Raw genomic sequence first — 15,931 nt, forward strand, 5'->3', positions numbered from 1 at the left:
ATACAGATACAGCTATGGCTCCACCCACCTTGGACAGACTCTGCTTTGTTCCCCCCACCCCTTCAGCAGACAGATTTCCTTGTTAGAATTTACAATAGGTTAAATTTCAGTAACACGTTAAATGATGTAAAAAGAAATCTTTCTTATTCACAAAAAAAAACCAAAAACAAACCAACAAAAACAAAAAACCAAAACCAAAAAAACCCCCACAAGAGCAGCAGATAGCACAACAGCATAACATTTGACCTTTGCAAAAATCCTGGCAATAGGCAGGTATGAACCTCTGTTGGTCTAAATATCGCAAATATAATTCTGCATAGTGCCTAAGTAAGTGCATGAAACTTCACATGCACTGCAGAAGTTCGTTGAACCCTGGCCACTAATGCAAGTTTACTCTCATTAGAATGTCTTACATTGCTTATTTGCATTAGCAGGTCTGCTCCTTACAAGTTCAGAGTTACTTCTAATTTCCTTATAATCAGCTACTCACGCAAAGAACCTGCAGGGCTAACTCTGAAATGACTTTTGTTTCATCCTGAGCATCAAGAAGAGTTACTACTTTGTTCCAGCCACTTGTCACTGCACAATCCCTTGGAAAGCAATAAGGAGCACAGGTGTAACCAGAATAAGCAGAACCTTGGGTCCGCGTGGCTGTATCTGAGATGTAAAACACCTGATTTGGACTCTTTAGATCCCTGTGGGGTCTCAGGGATGGCAGTAAGAAAGACACCCCCAGGTTCTGGCTGAACGAAGAAGCACATTTCAGTGGAACACAGGCACGGGGAAACTTACAACCAGATAAAAGCTCTTCACAACAGTCACTTTTCATTTAAACAGCACACTAAGGGTGCGAACTTGCCATCGTCTCAATTTCCCTTATTGCCAATGCAGATATTTTGAAGTTTTATTTCAGATTTTATTTTGGATACCCAAAGGAGCCTGAGCATAGGGAAATATAATGCTCCTTCTGCCAAAAAAATTCTCACTTCGGTTTTTAAAGCTGATCTTCCAGTAAAACTTTGTAAGCACATCATTTTTTCCTGCATCGATAATGGAATTCTACAAATTAAATTCCTACCCGTATTTTAGAAAAAATCTGGAACAGCAGGAGACTAATTTTATTAATTCCTCCACATTTCTGCTAAGAATGTCAGAACCTCCAGTATTTTCATTAATATGAACTTACATCATTTCCACCTCTCCTGAGCAAGTCTACATACTAAACCTTGAGAACGGGCTCTCTGATACATTACCGATATTGGCTCTTCTCTTGATTTCCTTTCTTCTGTTGGCAAACCAATTGTACACTTTAAGGGAGGTAACTCGCTCCAAATCCGATAACTTTTTTCCTATGAAAGTACCGGGGGGGAGTGGGGGGGACAACATAAAAAAAAATAATACAGCATTGTTACTCACTGGGTTTCCAGAGGTAGGCAAGAGACACTTATATGTGATAAACCCCTGAAATACAGGCAGCACTGAAAAGTTATAACCGAGAAGAAAGGGAATTTTACATGAATCAAAGTACTGTGCCCAGCTGCCATGGTTAATAAATGCCAAATATCTCTCTAAAAACAATGTAGCCTTTCTTCTGTTTTTTGGGTTTTTTTGTGTTTTTTTTTTTTTTTATTCTGAAACACAGGAATTTCTTTGCAGCTTCAATCAACTAAATCCAGAGCCGTGAGAGAAGAGAGGGCTGCTTTTCTAGTTCAAGCACAAAACTGAGATTCAAAAAACTCAAATTCAATTCACAGCCCTGCCACAAATCTCATCCCCTTGGGCTAGTTCTCTTACTCTGTGCCGTGAGGATACAGTTCAATGACGTGTTTTCTTCAGCAGCAAAATGAATGAAGAAATTTTATGTCATCTCCTCTAATCTGCTTTCCTTTTCCAGCTGCTATCATGCCCCCTCCCTAGCACTAATTGCACCCTCCTGCTTGTGCCAGGACACTTGTGATCTTCTGGGAGAATGGGGTGGATGTTGGAAACCAGATCACTGCAGTTTTACACTTAAACCAGCAAAACAAAATCCCAACAACCGCCCGCCTGCTAAAGGAAACAATGCCTTTTTCTGATCACCAGCATAAAAGAGGGAAGACTGGAGGGATTCAGCATTGCAAGGACTTCACAGAAACCTCTTCAGTTGGCCTTGACCCTACACAAAATACTCTGTGTAGCTGCATCCTGAGTCCTCTGCAGCCTGCATGGGGATGAGAACTCCCCTGATTCAGGAAGTTTATTTATTCAGCATACAAAACATTAATGTAATTGCAGCAATCTGCAAACTTAAGTAAGGAGAGATGAGAGAAGTGAAAGAAAGAAAAATCTGGAAATAGCTAGCTATGCTGATTCCTAATGCTTTGCATCAGTACCACTCAGAACATTTTACCAATTCTGAGCACAGTGTTCAAGGAGTTGGTTCAAGTTGCTCAACCAACCAGCAGCACAGCCTGGAATAAAATCCTAATAAAATCTCTTCAGTGCTCTACCCAATAGATCACTCTGCTTCCACAACGAAAATACAAGAGGAAACACACATAAGTTGCAGCAAGGGAAATTTTGACTAGGTATTAGGGAAACTTATTTTGCCGTAAGAGTGCTCAATGTTGTGGAATAGGGGCCCAAAGATGGGAAACCCTCTGGGTTTGGAAATATTAAAAACTGAACAAGGTGAAGACTTGAGCAATCTAAAACTAAGCTGGTCCTGCCTGACCAGATGATCTCCAGAGGTCACTTCCAGCCCGAACTGTTCTGTGACTCTGGGCTATCCTGTGACTCTCCCAGTGTTCAGTAGTAATGCCTTAGATATCTTTTGCATTATTTTTCATTCTGGCTACATTAAAAAAAAAATCAAAATATATCTAGAATCTGAATATACAAGTTCCGAAAGCTATGTAAATGTTTGGTTAGAAAATTAAGCAAAGGCAGGTGCATCCGCTAATATTACACTGAATATTCATGTTCCTCTCCCAAGCACAACTTCTCCAGGAACAGGGCAAATGCAACTTGTTGACCCAAACACAAGGTCCTCCATTAGTACAAAGATTCTAATACAAGACTCCTGTCCAGAAGCTGTAAAGAAAATTGAGAGATGGGAAAGCTGTGCTCCTTACTCCTCCAAAGACCTGCTGCATGATCTCCAGCAGGTCTTAGTCTGTGAACCCAAGATTTCCAATCTGTAAAAAGGAACCAGTGCAAAACCACTTTCATGGAGAGTAATGAAATTTTCAGATCACTATCGAGTGCTTGTATAAATACTTTAAAATAACTAAATGTAAAGAATGAAAACCTTTCAGACACGTTTATTTTCTTAGGAATGCCATTTACAAAGCTGTATAAATGAAATATTCAGATGCACAACTTGTACTTTGTATCTCAAGTGGTGGGAATTTAAGTTGCAGACACTGGCATTTAGGTTTGAAAATTGCATTGACCGTCACGTTCATCCATGTACGGCAGCTCTGAACAACACAAGTTATAGAATGCCCATGAAGAAACCCACTACTAGTTGAGAGCACTAGATTTGTTAGTAATAGCCATAAAATAGTATTTGCTGAATTTAGCAGGAGATGTTGAAATCTAATTGCAGCTGCCTTTGGAAAGGACATCATGATCAGCTCCTCACCTGGCTTTTGTATAACTGCATTACAGGCGTTTGCAATTTCTTCTCTCTTTGCCTCGTCTGGATATTGATTCTCATTGAAGTAACTGCAAGGAGGGGTAGGGAAAAAAAAAAGAAAAAGAAAAGGTTTGGTGGTTTTTTTTTTTCAGAAACCAGAGCTTGAAGGCTCCAGAGCAGCTTCACTAGAAGGTGTCAACGGCTACTATATGCATTGCTCTTACAGAGGTAACACAGACACAGTAAATTTTATGTAAACCTGTATATGCATAAGGTAATACCAGCATACACTCATATCCATGTAGAGTGGATAAAACTTCCCAAATGCTTTAGATAAATGAATATTATCTCAGCATTTGCTGTGCCACCTCGGCATTCAGAATAGGAGATACAACAAAGTAGGCAGTGCCATGAATATCAGAGTTAAGACTGTCAAGTGAAGCATCACGTCAGAGGACATCACAGGCCATGCCTCTGCCTTGGTTTATTATCATTTAATTCCTCCCCCCCCAGCTTAGGCAGCATCCTACAAACGAAGGAGCTGTTCAACATTTATTTTGATCCTTGTGTTACATATACACACATATATACGTACTTGTTTACTACGCACAAATACCATGTGCTTTAGACAGATACAGTACGAAGATTGTACAGACAAAATGACACAGTAATACAGTGAGATTCCTAGAGTCAGACTATTCTTTTTTAATCACAATTTTAAAAATTTAGATCTTTCCCAGAACATATTGAGTATAGCATATTTTAACAGTATTTTTTTCCTGAATAATCGTGATTTTATTGTACTTTATATGCAGTAAACATTCTATAAAAGTTAAGCTGTTTTCTCTTTTACTTCATTTAAGTGCTTTACAAATTTTAATGAACTGATTTACATTCTACAGAGCTTATCAGATTTGCATTAAAAACAACAAAAAGTCCTGTTTACTTCAATGGACTCTGATAAGCATGCCATAAGCAGAGACTACGACATTTTCTTCTGTAGATTGTCTGTAACACATAATCCTAAGAATTCTTTGATCAACTTTGATCAGCAGCAGGTTCAGCTGTTGGACAGCTGCTCTGTATTTGAAAATAAGATATTTCCTTTAAATGAAGATCATTTGGTAGTAGGAGATTTAGGCATATTTAAGCAATTATTATTTTCCATGGTCATTTTTCTCCTGCAGTGGATCAGCCCCAGCTGACTTCCATGGAAACCTGGATTCTGTTCTACTTCTTCATCCCATTGTTCACAGCGTTACTTACAGTTGCGGCTGTGCCCACAAATGGAGCCCCCCATTGCAAAGTTGCTACTCATTGACTAAGAGAGATCACACATTAGCACAGCCAGTTGCACTGTTAGTGTACTTCCACTTGATTTGCTAGCTTAGAGAGCAAATGACACCACAGAAATAGCTCCATCTTCACTAAATGAAGGGCAGATTACACCTGTACTACCGATTTGGGCTTTGGAGGCAATCACATTTACATGTAAACATCCACTACTTCTTCCCTGGACCTCCGAGTTGCTCTTACAAAGTATATCTGGAGAGACTGGCCACAACTGCAATTCCCATTATGCTTGATCCTACTCTGAAAAAAACAGTTGAGACTTTGTCATTAGATCTGAAGAGGAGGATACCAGGTTACACTTACTTTTTATGGGAAGCTTCAGGTGTGTAGCATTATTAATTCTGGCACTGCCACCAGCGGAACGCTCCCCAAATTATCAGCAAGAGATTTTCTTATTTTTTTTTCCCCTCCTCCCAGTAGTACATCTAGTCTCTGGGTATGGAATCTTTTTAAGTATATTTTTTTCTCTTCCAGATATATCATCCTTTCTGTTCTTACAGCCTTTGAAGCGATATGTGTGTCTATCTTAACTTGCAATTTTCTATTCAAAGGGGCTGTGTTCTGTACAAAATTGTTTTTTAGAAAACAGGTAACTTGGAAAACAAACCAGAAAATGCCTTTCCTAGTAGTTAGTGCTGGAAGCAGAAGGTCAGGATCCTAGACCAGCTGCCTCCTGACAGTGTTCCAGCTCTCCCACCTACAAAGTAGAGCACTGCACTCTGCCCAGAGCCAAGAACTATTCCCTCTTTTAAATGCCATGAGACAAAGGAACATCAAGACACCACAGCTGAAAACCATTGTACTATTATTTACATGAATATATTGTATGATCTGGAGGCCTCGTCAGGAATCCAGGTCATCATTATGTGTACAAAACTCAACTGAGCAAATTTTAGTAGCTTTAACAGCTACTTTATGGACTCCCTTTGCTCAACAGTAATTGTTTTGTTTATAGATAGATACTTGTCAAAAGTCAAGACCAAATGCCAAGAAAGAATGCCCACAAAATTAGAAAATCTGATGGATCTATACAGTGATGTACTAAAACAAGAACTGAAACCCTGGTATCACACAATATCAGTTAAAATGATATTATTAGACAACGCCTAACTTTATGGAGGAAGTGACAAAAGATGAAAATTAAGAAACAGTATATACTTGAACTGCCCATTCTTATGTTGATGCAAGAAACTGAGATGCCAATTAATGCAGAAAAGACAACACAAGAGCCACTAGTGATCCTCTTCTTGGCACGTAACTAAACACTGTGCTTTTAGCAAGCCACTGACTGCCATACGCTTTTGCTGGCTCCAACAAAAAAAGCTGGCCTTTTCTAATAATAACAGAACTTCGGCTCAAGTTTACAATTGTCTGGGATAACAGGAAATCTCCCTGTGACGGAGCGAACTTTCAGAAGTGGACAATGAATGAGACACCCCTTTTGGAAACGAAGTTTTCTTTGTGTAGTCCAACCATTTTTGTGATTCAGAAAAAACTCACTGCTGAAACAGTAATTCTTTTCTTAACACATTTTATAACTGAATAATTTATGAGCATTTTTATTTGATTGGATCAAAACGTATTTTTCATCACTCAAACATTTTCTTTAAATTCTAACAGTAATTTCTTATCTTTAATATAAATGTCTAAAACTTTCTACAAGAAAAGTGATTCCCACTTGAAAATCTGAAGTTCTTTTCATCCTGAAACCCTGTTTTATGAAAAAATACCAAAAAATTGGTAAGTTTTCAGGTCGATCTGGTAAATAAGACAATTTCATCGAGATCACAAAACTAAGCAGATACCAAAGAGAAGCTCGCAGGGCAATACTGGAGTCATTAACTTTGTTTTTTGTAGTTGGCCCAGTAATTTTAGAACCTGCCTCTCCTTACACCTGCTGGCTTATTCCTTATCCACGTGAATGACGTGCCTCCTCCTTCCCCCACACATTCCAGCTGCCTATAAACTTGTCCAACCCTCACCTTGTGCTCCCCAAAACTGTATCTTCTCAGCCTCTCCTGATAATATTCTACTCCATCATTGTGTTGTGCTTTTAACCTTTGACAGCGTGCAAGCTGGTTTTACCAGAGAAGAGATCATACTCAATAGTTTTCAGTCTTCAAGGAAAAGGTCTCACAGCTACAGGTAACCAAAAACATACAAACAACCATAAAAGCTGATTTTAACCCTCAGCCTCCAAATTCTCCATATATACACTCTACCAACACACCGGATTACGTTCCCATCACTTCTTTCAAAGTCTTAATGGGACTTGTGGGTGATATACCATGACACAAAGCACAACATTTAAAGCCTCCCAACATTCCTGGAAAACAGGTGAGAACGACGGATTTTTCAAGATAGGGAAGCCGTGGAAAAAAATTCAAGTCTTCATCGTTGGCTGTTTTGGTTTGTTCATGTAGAAGTTGTGAAACTTCTACACGAGTGAACTTTTTGACGACAGTTCTTCTTGCAAGCGAGAAATTAATTAATCTGACTCTAGTTCTGTTTCGTATCAGCCAGGTAAACCCTTGCCAACGGACTGGGAAAGAATGCAGGATGTCTGAATTCTTCTTCAAAGCTACAAACCACAGCTTGTTCACAATCTGAAAAGTTCCTGAAAACTACAGATGAAAAATATGAAGCCATATGAACTTAAAAGGAAAAAGAAAAAAAACACCCCAAAAAAGGGAAGAAAAAGAGCAGGCACAAGTAAATCCTGCAAAGGCACACTGCTTTCTAGACAAAGGGCAGCTGTCAGCTGAATACCTTCAACGAAGAAACCAAATGATCTCTTTTGTAGAAAATGACAGTGGAGGATTAAAATGAAAAGTGGCCAAATAATTTACATGAGATGAGAATCCATATGATGGTAAAGAATGTAGATATCCTTGAAGCGGTTTCATTTCAATAACACTGAAGCCTAGAAAAATTGCAGATTCAGAGAAACCCTCTTTCTTTCAGGGATAATGTGCTTAGGACAATGACAGAGAGAGAATCCATCTCAGCCCCAGGCTCTGTAATGGAAGTAAACGCATTATCCCCCCCACCCCCTTTACCAAGGTGCCCCTATCTGAATTCCTGCAATAGCTGCCAATCTTTTTTTGCTCAGATGTACGGCATCTGTTATCCAGGCTAAGATATCAGGTGCATTAAGCACTGCCTCAGTAGTGTTCCTGACAATCCACAGTGGAAGTTTTGCTGCTTCGTATCAGCTTTGCAGCTGCCAGGGAAGTGTTAGAAACAACCCAAGCAAGGGAGCAGCAGCAGGACAGCCCAGTTCAGTGCTTCTTCATGGGGCTGGATGTCAGAAACAAACAGATGAAAACACAGAACTGCTCAAAAGACTCCGGCTTGGGGAAAGGCTTAGTTTTTACAGCATGACATAATGGTTCAAGCTTCAAAGTGTGGAATTGATTCAAAGTAGAGAGGCTCAAACACGTTGCAGGGTAACAATTCACAGCGGGTCAGCCATTGCAGCAGAATTACACACACTCGGGGTGAGGTAATTCAGGTATGTGTGCACCAAGGCAATCTCGCAGAAAGGAGGATAATGTACCTTGCAATTAATGGGAGGTAAGAATACGCAGATGGATATTTATTGAAGAAGAGCAGAAGTGCTGCAAGTTCACTCCCTCACTTAACTTTATGTTTGCATCTCTGGGTTGCAGCTTCCGCCGAGGTGGGAAGCACCTGTGAGTGAAACACCCCAGCACTCCTGTGGGGACACGGACTCCTCCACCAAAAATCATCTTCCCCTAGACTCAGGCTGCAGTCCAGCTTAACCCAATTTAAGCATAGACTGAAAGGAATGGTCCTGTCCTCTCCTTCAACCCCTTTTTGGAGGAAGGTTTTCTGCCCAACTGCTGCTCTGGTCCAGCTTTCCACACGTGCCAAGTGCAGCGGTTGCGCAGCCAAGGGAGGCGGGCAGGAGACTGCTCTAACATGCAGCTGGGACCGGTTCCTTCAATGGCAGCTCACACACATATCCTCTTCAACTGATGCTAAAGCAACGCCTGAGCAATGGGCTCGGCGACTGGCCCAGGGACACACGGAAAAAAAAGAACTGCCCATTTTCCCCAGCTCCCATCTGAACCATTGATGAACAGAAGATCTTGCTGCCACCAGGGACTGAGCTCCCTGCCAAACCCTCTGGTGTCTCAAAATACACAAGAGTGCAAGCTGCTCTTTTGTCTTTGATAAGACTGCCTGTAATTTCAGCTCCCTATCTAGTTTCCCTTCAAACGGTACCTCTGCTTTCCACTGACAAGTTACATAAAACACTCGAATATAGTTACCTACTTTATCTCTCATTAGTATGTTTATCAACGTAGTATCACTCAGTAGCAAGAGGTCACTGTTTCAGTCTTTGTGGCTTTTAACAGAACTATTATTCAGGCTGTCAAATCAATGGAAATATTTCTGAAGTTAGTCTGTCATCTATGCCCGAGATCTTATCTCTTGCGTGGCATGAGACAGACTGTCAGAAAAGTGACATTCAAAGCATAATCTCATCGGAAAGTGTAATGACTAGTTTATTTCCCAGTAAATACTGGCCAAGAATATCACTAATGCCATTTTCAGTGAGGTCAACAGATGACACCATCCATTTTATCTACTGATATTTCTACAGATTCTATAATAACGGCATGCATGTCAACTAAACAGTTCACCCCACAATATAAAGTCATTTCTATTTTATACAGCCACACTAAAGCTCAAAGATATCCCCTCCACAGATAAAACTCCGATGGAACTGAGAATTACACTGAAGACACCATCTTCTCTTTCCCCCAGGACTGCAGAACACAACCACCAGCTCGGTTCTACAGGAGACAGCTGGCAAGCCACTTCCAGACTTGAGACCAGCCAGGGATGAGAACTGCAGCTCTCCAGGTGCAAGGAGATGAACGTGAATCTAGTCATTGCTGCAGCATCAGCTCAACTAGACCTTCCACCCAGGCAAAGGAAAAAACAAATTAAGAAAAAAAAAAAACCAAACCCAGAAAAAATACTGATGAACGCGAGTGCTACAGGTCTCTACTGTTTTCCCCATAGCACTATCATTTAGCTAATGGCTGTCGTAGGTCTATGGATTTAAAGGACTGCAGAAACCACAGCAGGACTCCAGCTTGACCTCCTCTACAGCACTGACCAGAGGTTTCTCAGCTATTCTGGCATTAAGCCCAGATCTTCTTTTCGACCTAGAGGGATAACCAGTTCCAACATAAAAAATATGAGATTTTATCCAACGCAGAATCTACCATAACTTTAAATAAGCTTTGGAACCAAACTGTAAAAATCCTCATTCTTTAAAAATCTGCATTTCATTTTCAGCTTAAGCTTCCAACCCCACGGTACCGTCATACTCTCTGGCTAAGGAGAGAACAGTTTTTAAGACTCTCACTATAAAAGATGTTTCATTTCATGGGAAGTACAAACCTGGAGGAGAGATCTCAATAGGACTAGATCATTCAAGAGCACCAAACATATATAAATTATAATTACTTCACATGTCAGTGTGTGTGTGTGTACATCAATTCCATAGTCATTTCAGTACACAGTAACAAAAAAACTTGTGCAACAGAGCTGACTCTCTATTTTGGTTTTACAAATCAGTGTCTAAACTCTGAAACAGTCATTTTACTGATGTTTCTTAGCAGGAATCTACTCTGCAATGTAGATTAAAATGCCAAAAATACACCTAGCACTGGAGTGCGTAAAACTGTATGACCTTCAAAGCTACTTGTAACATCATCAAGTTTCTAATTTTTAAAAAATAATTTTCTCAGTATTTTGACAGCGGTCTCAAGCACCACAATCCTATCAAGCTATTAATATTATCCTAAAATTTGTTTAAAAACAGAATTAATTGATAATAGCTCTGAAAGCCTCATACTTGCAAAAGATAATCTATGCCTCCTAATCTATAGCACCCTACTGTCGAGATAATTAACAATTAAAAGAAGAATAGTTAAGACATCGGAGGTGGCGATTTACTCTTCCTTGTAATTGGATTTGGTGATAAGAGTATTTCTGAAATTACACAACAGCTCTCTTCTGAGTAGAAAGATTTGGAGATTTTAGCAATTTTAAACACATAGGTACTTTCTGCTTAAGGCACCTTGAAGACACTTGACAGCAGACAATGGCTAAAATGTTATGACTATCCTTAAACTTAATGGTATCACAGACTCCCAAACCAACACAGTTAACTAAATTGTTCACAAAATAAAAGGGGAAAAAGAGATGGAAATTTTTTTGAACCCAGCAAGTAACTAACTCGGGAAGACACGGTAAAATGAAAACTGTTCTGTAATATTTCAGCAACCGCTTGATGTGAGCATACAGCACCTTCAAAACTCTTCCTAACAAGGCACCTAAGCATGAATAATAGTATCGCCTGTCCTCCTCTATTTACTTGCAATATTGAAATTGAGATCTACACCCTACAGGGATATTTATGTGCATTAAGTCCTCTGGACTAAACCAATTGATAAACAAGATCTTTATGAGGACAACTGTAAAACAAACATATCTACTTTTTTTAACTTTGTACAGGGGAAGTTATTCAAGTTACATCCTTGGGATTTTATCTAGTTCTCACAAGGCAAGGAAAGCTACGGCAGGGTCAGTCCATGGCTGAAACATCCCCAAGAAGTGATGAGACCCTGCAGAAATCAGCCCTGGCATTTCAGTAAGAGCCCACCCACTCCTAAGGGCTGTTTTGCTGCTTGGTAACCCACCTTTCCAATGACGTGTACCGTGATCAACAATGGTTATTAGAGATACTACTTGCAAGACAACAGAGGGTTCCAAGACTTTATACGGCAACACAAATAAACAGAAAAATGCGCAACTTGGATTTTTACATTACTCAATCCAAAACATCATTCTCTGCTCTCCTGAAGAAAATATTAAACTCATCAGAGGCAGAACTCAGTTTATGGCTCATCTAAAGTAAGCTATTTCTAGAATAGCCTACCCTTGCCTCAAAACTGTGCTTTAATGGGAGGTTCAGCAACGGACCACAAAAAATGTATGCACAGAATGCCAAGTGTAAGCAGCAAGGTCCCTGAAGTCGTTACTAGTTTAGCCTCAGTAAGGTCATGTTTTTCAAAATTCTACAGTCCTTCTGGCTACGAAGCTTGAAGTCTCACTTTGTCCTAAGCCTCCACGAGAAGAAAAACGCCAATCATGAGATTTGTGATAAAGCTTAGTATGAGCTGGCAACTTCCAACATAATCACTAGCATCTCCCCCAAGAGATCTGCAAGTTTTTATTTTCAGTTTCCTATATTGGACCAGACTCAGCTCAGCTGCATGTAGACAGCTACCATTGCTGCTGCATTTTCAGAAAATAAAAAATTAATTAACAAAAGGATCCTAACACAATTCAAAAGATAACCTAAGGCCAATCCTTGCAGGATATCCAGCACCTAAAGTCAAGAGGCTCAAGATAAAAGCTTCTGATTTTGGGCTCATTACATGTATTTTTCATAATGCCTTGCACCTCCAAGATCTGGACCAGAGCTATTAAGTGCTGCACAGACACAAGGCAGAAAAAGTGTTTGGTTTGGGTTTTTTAAATATGAATCTATTCTCTGCCTTGCAATCTAAACACAATGCAACAGATGGATATAAGCAAATGGGAACAAGAATAATGAATCGACACAGGCCAGCATGCTAGTTGATTAAGCTACTATGGTGCCAAGACCAACTTCATGAGGTTCTCAGTAGACATCATAACAAAGAAGAAGGTTTACGGGAAGTTTTAAGCAATGAGGTAGCTTTGTGGATCTCTAAAGAGTACTACTTCTCAAATCTGGCAGCAGCAAAATCTTTTTATTTATTTGCTACGGATTATTCAATGACCATTCACCATCCATGGGGAAAGGAAATAGCTGAGTTTATTATCCAACTTTTTATATGTTTTTTTTTGCCTGTAGGATTGTGAATAGTTACCTTGGAAATAATAAGCTCCAAGGACTCAAAAGTATTACTTCACTAAAAAACACCCATCATGCTTTCTATTTCAAGACTGTCTTCTACAACCATATCATTTGCTATAACCCCTTGGAAGTATTCCAAAATTGTGTTCTTTAATCTTATTCTTTAATATTATTAGAAGAATGTGCAGGTAGAAGAACAAAGTTAAGAGATACAGACACAAGAAACCAGCCACTGACCTGCAAAATCAATCCACAGCTCCTTACTCTGAGATCTGTGCTACCATGAGCCATGTTTTTTGCCATGAGCTTCCTCTTCAGTGTCATTGCCACTCTAGCTCAGAATAGCCAAGTTCCCTGGGGACAGTCTCTTTGGGAGGCATGACTTAAAAATTACTGGTAGTAATGCTCTAAAGACAACTGAGGAGTTGTTGACTATATGTCCTATGTCTAGAAAAATAAATTATTCTTAGCATTTTTGGAATTCAGTAAAGCATTTGATACAGTTATAAATGGGAAATTATTCATAATTTTGGAAAAGACAAAGATTAGTATGATTATGAGACAGGGTAGAAAGGAAACATGTAACTAAGAACTTGGCTGGATATGTAAAATAATAGCTTGGAAGATGGCTGTCAGTGATAGTCTTCGAGTATCACCTTTGGATTATCTTAAGAATGAAAACACTTCATGATCTTGACATGAAGTCTGAACATGGTAATGACATCTGCTGATGACAAAGTCAGAAGCCATGTGAATCCAGTGAACTGGAGTACCACAGAAAGCAACAGACAATCCTAGGGGCAAGAAATAAAAGGAAATCTAACAGTGCAGTATGCATGCTCATACACTTTGGGAACAACTCCTCATCTACACAGGAAGATCACTAGCTGGAAAGATTGTTTTCTGTTAAGTCACTATGAGCAAAAGACACAATGCAACAAAGCCACCCAAAAGGCAAAGCCTGATACAGCTGAGGTTGCCAGCTATTTCCAGTCCAGAAAGAAAAGCATTAAAATACTCGTATGAGACCTCACCTGGACTATGTACAATCCTGGTCTCTCGCATTCAAGAAAGATGAATTGAAACCTGACCATCTCAAAAAGCAATCAGAGGATGAAGAGGAACTGAAAACCTATCTTACAAAGACATACAGCATGTTTTAGCTAAGCAAACCTCAAGGCACAAGTGAGGCTATGGTTTACCATAAATACACGAAGGAGACCAGCACTGGAGACAAGAGGTGGAGGCAAAGAATTATTTTAGTTAAATAATAATATTGATCCAAGAATGATGGGTCACAGACAGTCTCAGGAGTTTAGATATCTAACTGCTGAAACAAAAAGAGCCTGCTGGGTAGCCTTCTCCCAACTGGCTCTTGTACCCTTGGCTATACTTGCTTCTAAGATAGAGAATTTAATCTGTTTCTGAGAAGGCTGTAATAGAGGTTATCTGAAACAAGAGAAGCTGGACATGAAACTGGAAGTCCCAGTCCAATGCTCCTGTGGTTAAGAGAAAAATCAAAGGGCATTTAGAAACTCAAAGCGCGACAGCTTATGTAGATAGTGAGCAACAAATTGGATGAATTTGTCTGTAGGTTTTGTATTTATGCATCCAGTTTTCCTCATTCTTTTTTCTTTATAAGGAAATCATATTAAAAAAGCTCTTTGGAACAGGTCCACATCTTCTGTTCTGTTGAAAGAGTTCCTCACAAACAGCACAGTATTCAAAAAAATTAAAACTTAAGTATGTTCCAAAGGAAAATCAAACAAAAAAAGGTCAATTGTGCTACACTGGACTTACAAAAAGAAAAAAAAAAAGGATAAAAAAGAATCTAGGATGTGGTAGTGACTTTGTGGTTAAAGTCCATATGGTTCTCTGATAAAGCATTCTTTTTAGTCTGTTTAAAGCGCTTTGCAGTCTGACCAAGAGCCCATAAATACATGATGCAACATACTTAAGAGTTTTACTTAGGAATTTTCCTCCCTCACTTCTCCTCGTAATTACTCTGTTTATTACTTGTATAAAAGACCTCACATCTGTTACTAGATGGCAGAGAATTTCCTTTCACTGAGGTAGGTTTGGACTCTGTTCAGAGACTAGCTGCAGTGAGCGTCAGCAGGAACACTTTGCATACTTCTAGAAACCAGAAATGGGCAAATCCAATGGTGCTTTGAGCTGGCTGGTGCTCACGTATACTCCATGCTGACAGCTGGCTGCATCAAAGCAAGAGGTGACAAGATGCCAACTTGATTACTAATTCCTTCCAAACTTTCCAGACCACTCAAGAAGTTAAATTTTGTAATTCACTTAAGTGGGTTTATTCCATGGATAATATTACATACAGGTCAGGTACATCTCACTGTGAGCAATGGACTATTCTTTTCAGCTGAACTTGGACCTGGAACGACCCTCCTTGGCAGTTTTCTCAGGACTTTAAGCAAGCTGAAAAAGAACGAGGTGGAATCATCATAGCTTTATGGTCACCTGTGCTTGTCACTGCCCAGGGAGCAGTTTGCCACTGCCTTACCTGTTAAACTTCCCAGGAGTCTGCTCACAAAGAGCAAGTATGCTCCCCAACGTTGTATCAAGCTCCTTCAGTACAGAAATAGAGATGGCGGAGTATAACTGTTACACCCTTGCACCAGAGCACGTCCAAAGGCAAATCACCTTCACATGGCTTGTAATACACTCAAGAAATTTTGTTCCAGACAGCCCACAGCAAACAGTCATTATAAAGTGGCTACACAAAATGCAGACTGTATGTGTCAGAGTCCAGTTCACACCGCTTCCGTGACAAGTATGCCATGACTCTCCCTGACTCCTGAACTCATGTTAACAGGTAAGAAAATAATGATGTAGCTAATTAATATGAGCTTTTTGTTGCTATTCGCTTCTGCATACTTTATAATAGAACAGTCATAGGAAGAAGAATACCATGAAGGATTACAGAAAGTCTAGTGCTGGCATAGAAGAAAGCTCAAAGAGAGATGACGCAGAGCACCAGACTT

At 39.7% G+C, this 15,931-nt stretch overlaps 1 protein-coding gene across 28 annotated transcripts in view; it reads right to left on the reverse strand.

Annotated features, from left to right (window-relative positions):
• HMBOX1 (homeobox containing 1) overlaps positions 1 to 15,931 on the reverse strand; it is a 126,141-nt gene that overhangs the window by 21,388 nt on the left and 88,822 nt on the right. For 17 of the 28 annotated variants that reach the window (XM_055713330.1, XM_055713321.1, XM_055713318.1 and 14 more), the window contains 3 exons: positions 3,626 to 3,708; positions 3,114 to 3,176; positions 1,254 to 1,349 (listed from right to left, as the gene is read on the reverse strand). In XM_055713330.1, coding sequence (XP_055569305.1) covers positions 1,254 to 1,349; positions 3,114 to 3,176; positions 3,626 to 3,708 — 242 coding nt within the window. The remainder of the gene's footprint in view (positions 1 to 1,253; positions 1,350 to 3,113; positions 3,177 to 3,625; positions 3,709 to 15,931) is intronic. The other 11 variants (XM_055713328.1, XM_055713335.1, XM_055713327.1 and 8 more) reach the window with 1 other exon arrangement.

This window comes from Falco cherrug, chromosome 6 (assembly GCF_023634085.1).
Source record: "Falco cherrug isolate bFalChe1 chromosome 6, bFalChe1.pri, whole genome shotgun sequence".
Lineage (NCBI taxonomy): Eukaryota > Metazoa > Chordata > Aves > Falconiformes > Falconidae > Falco > Falco cherrug.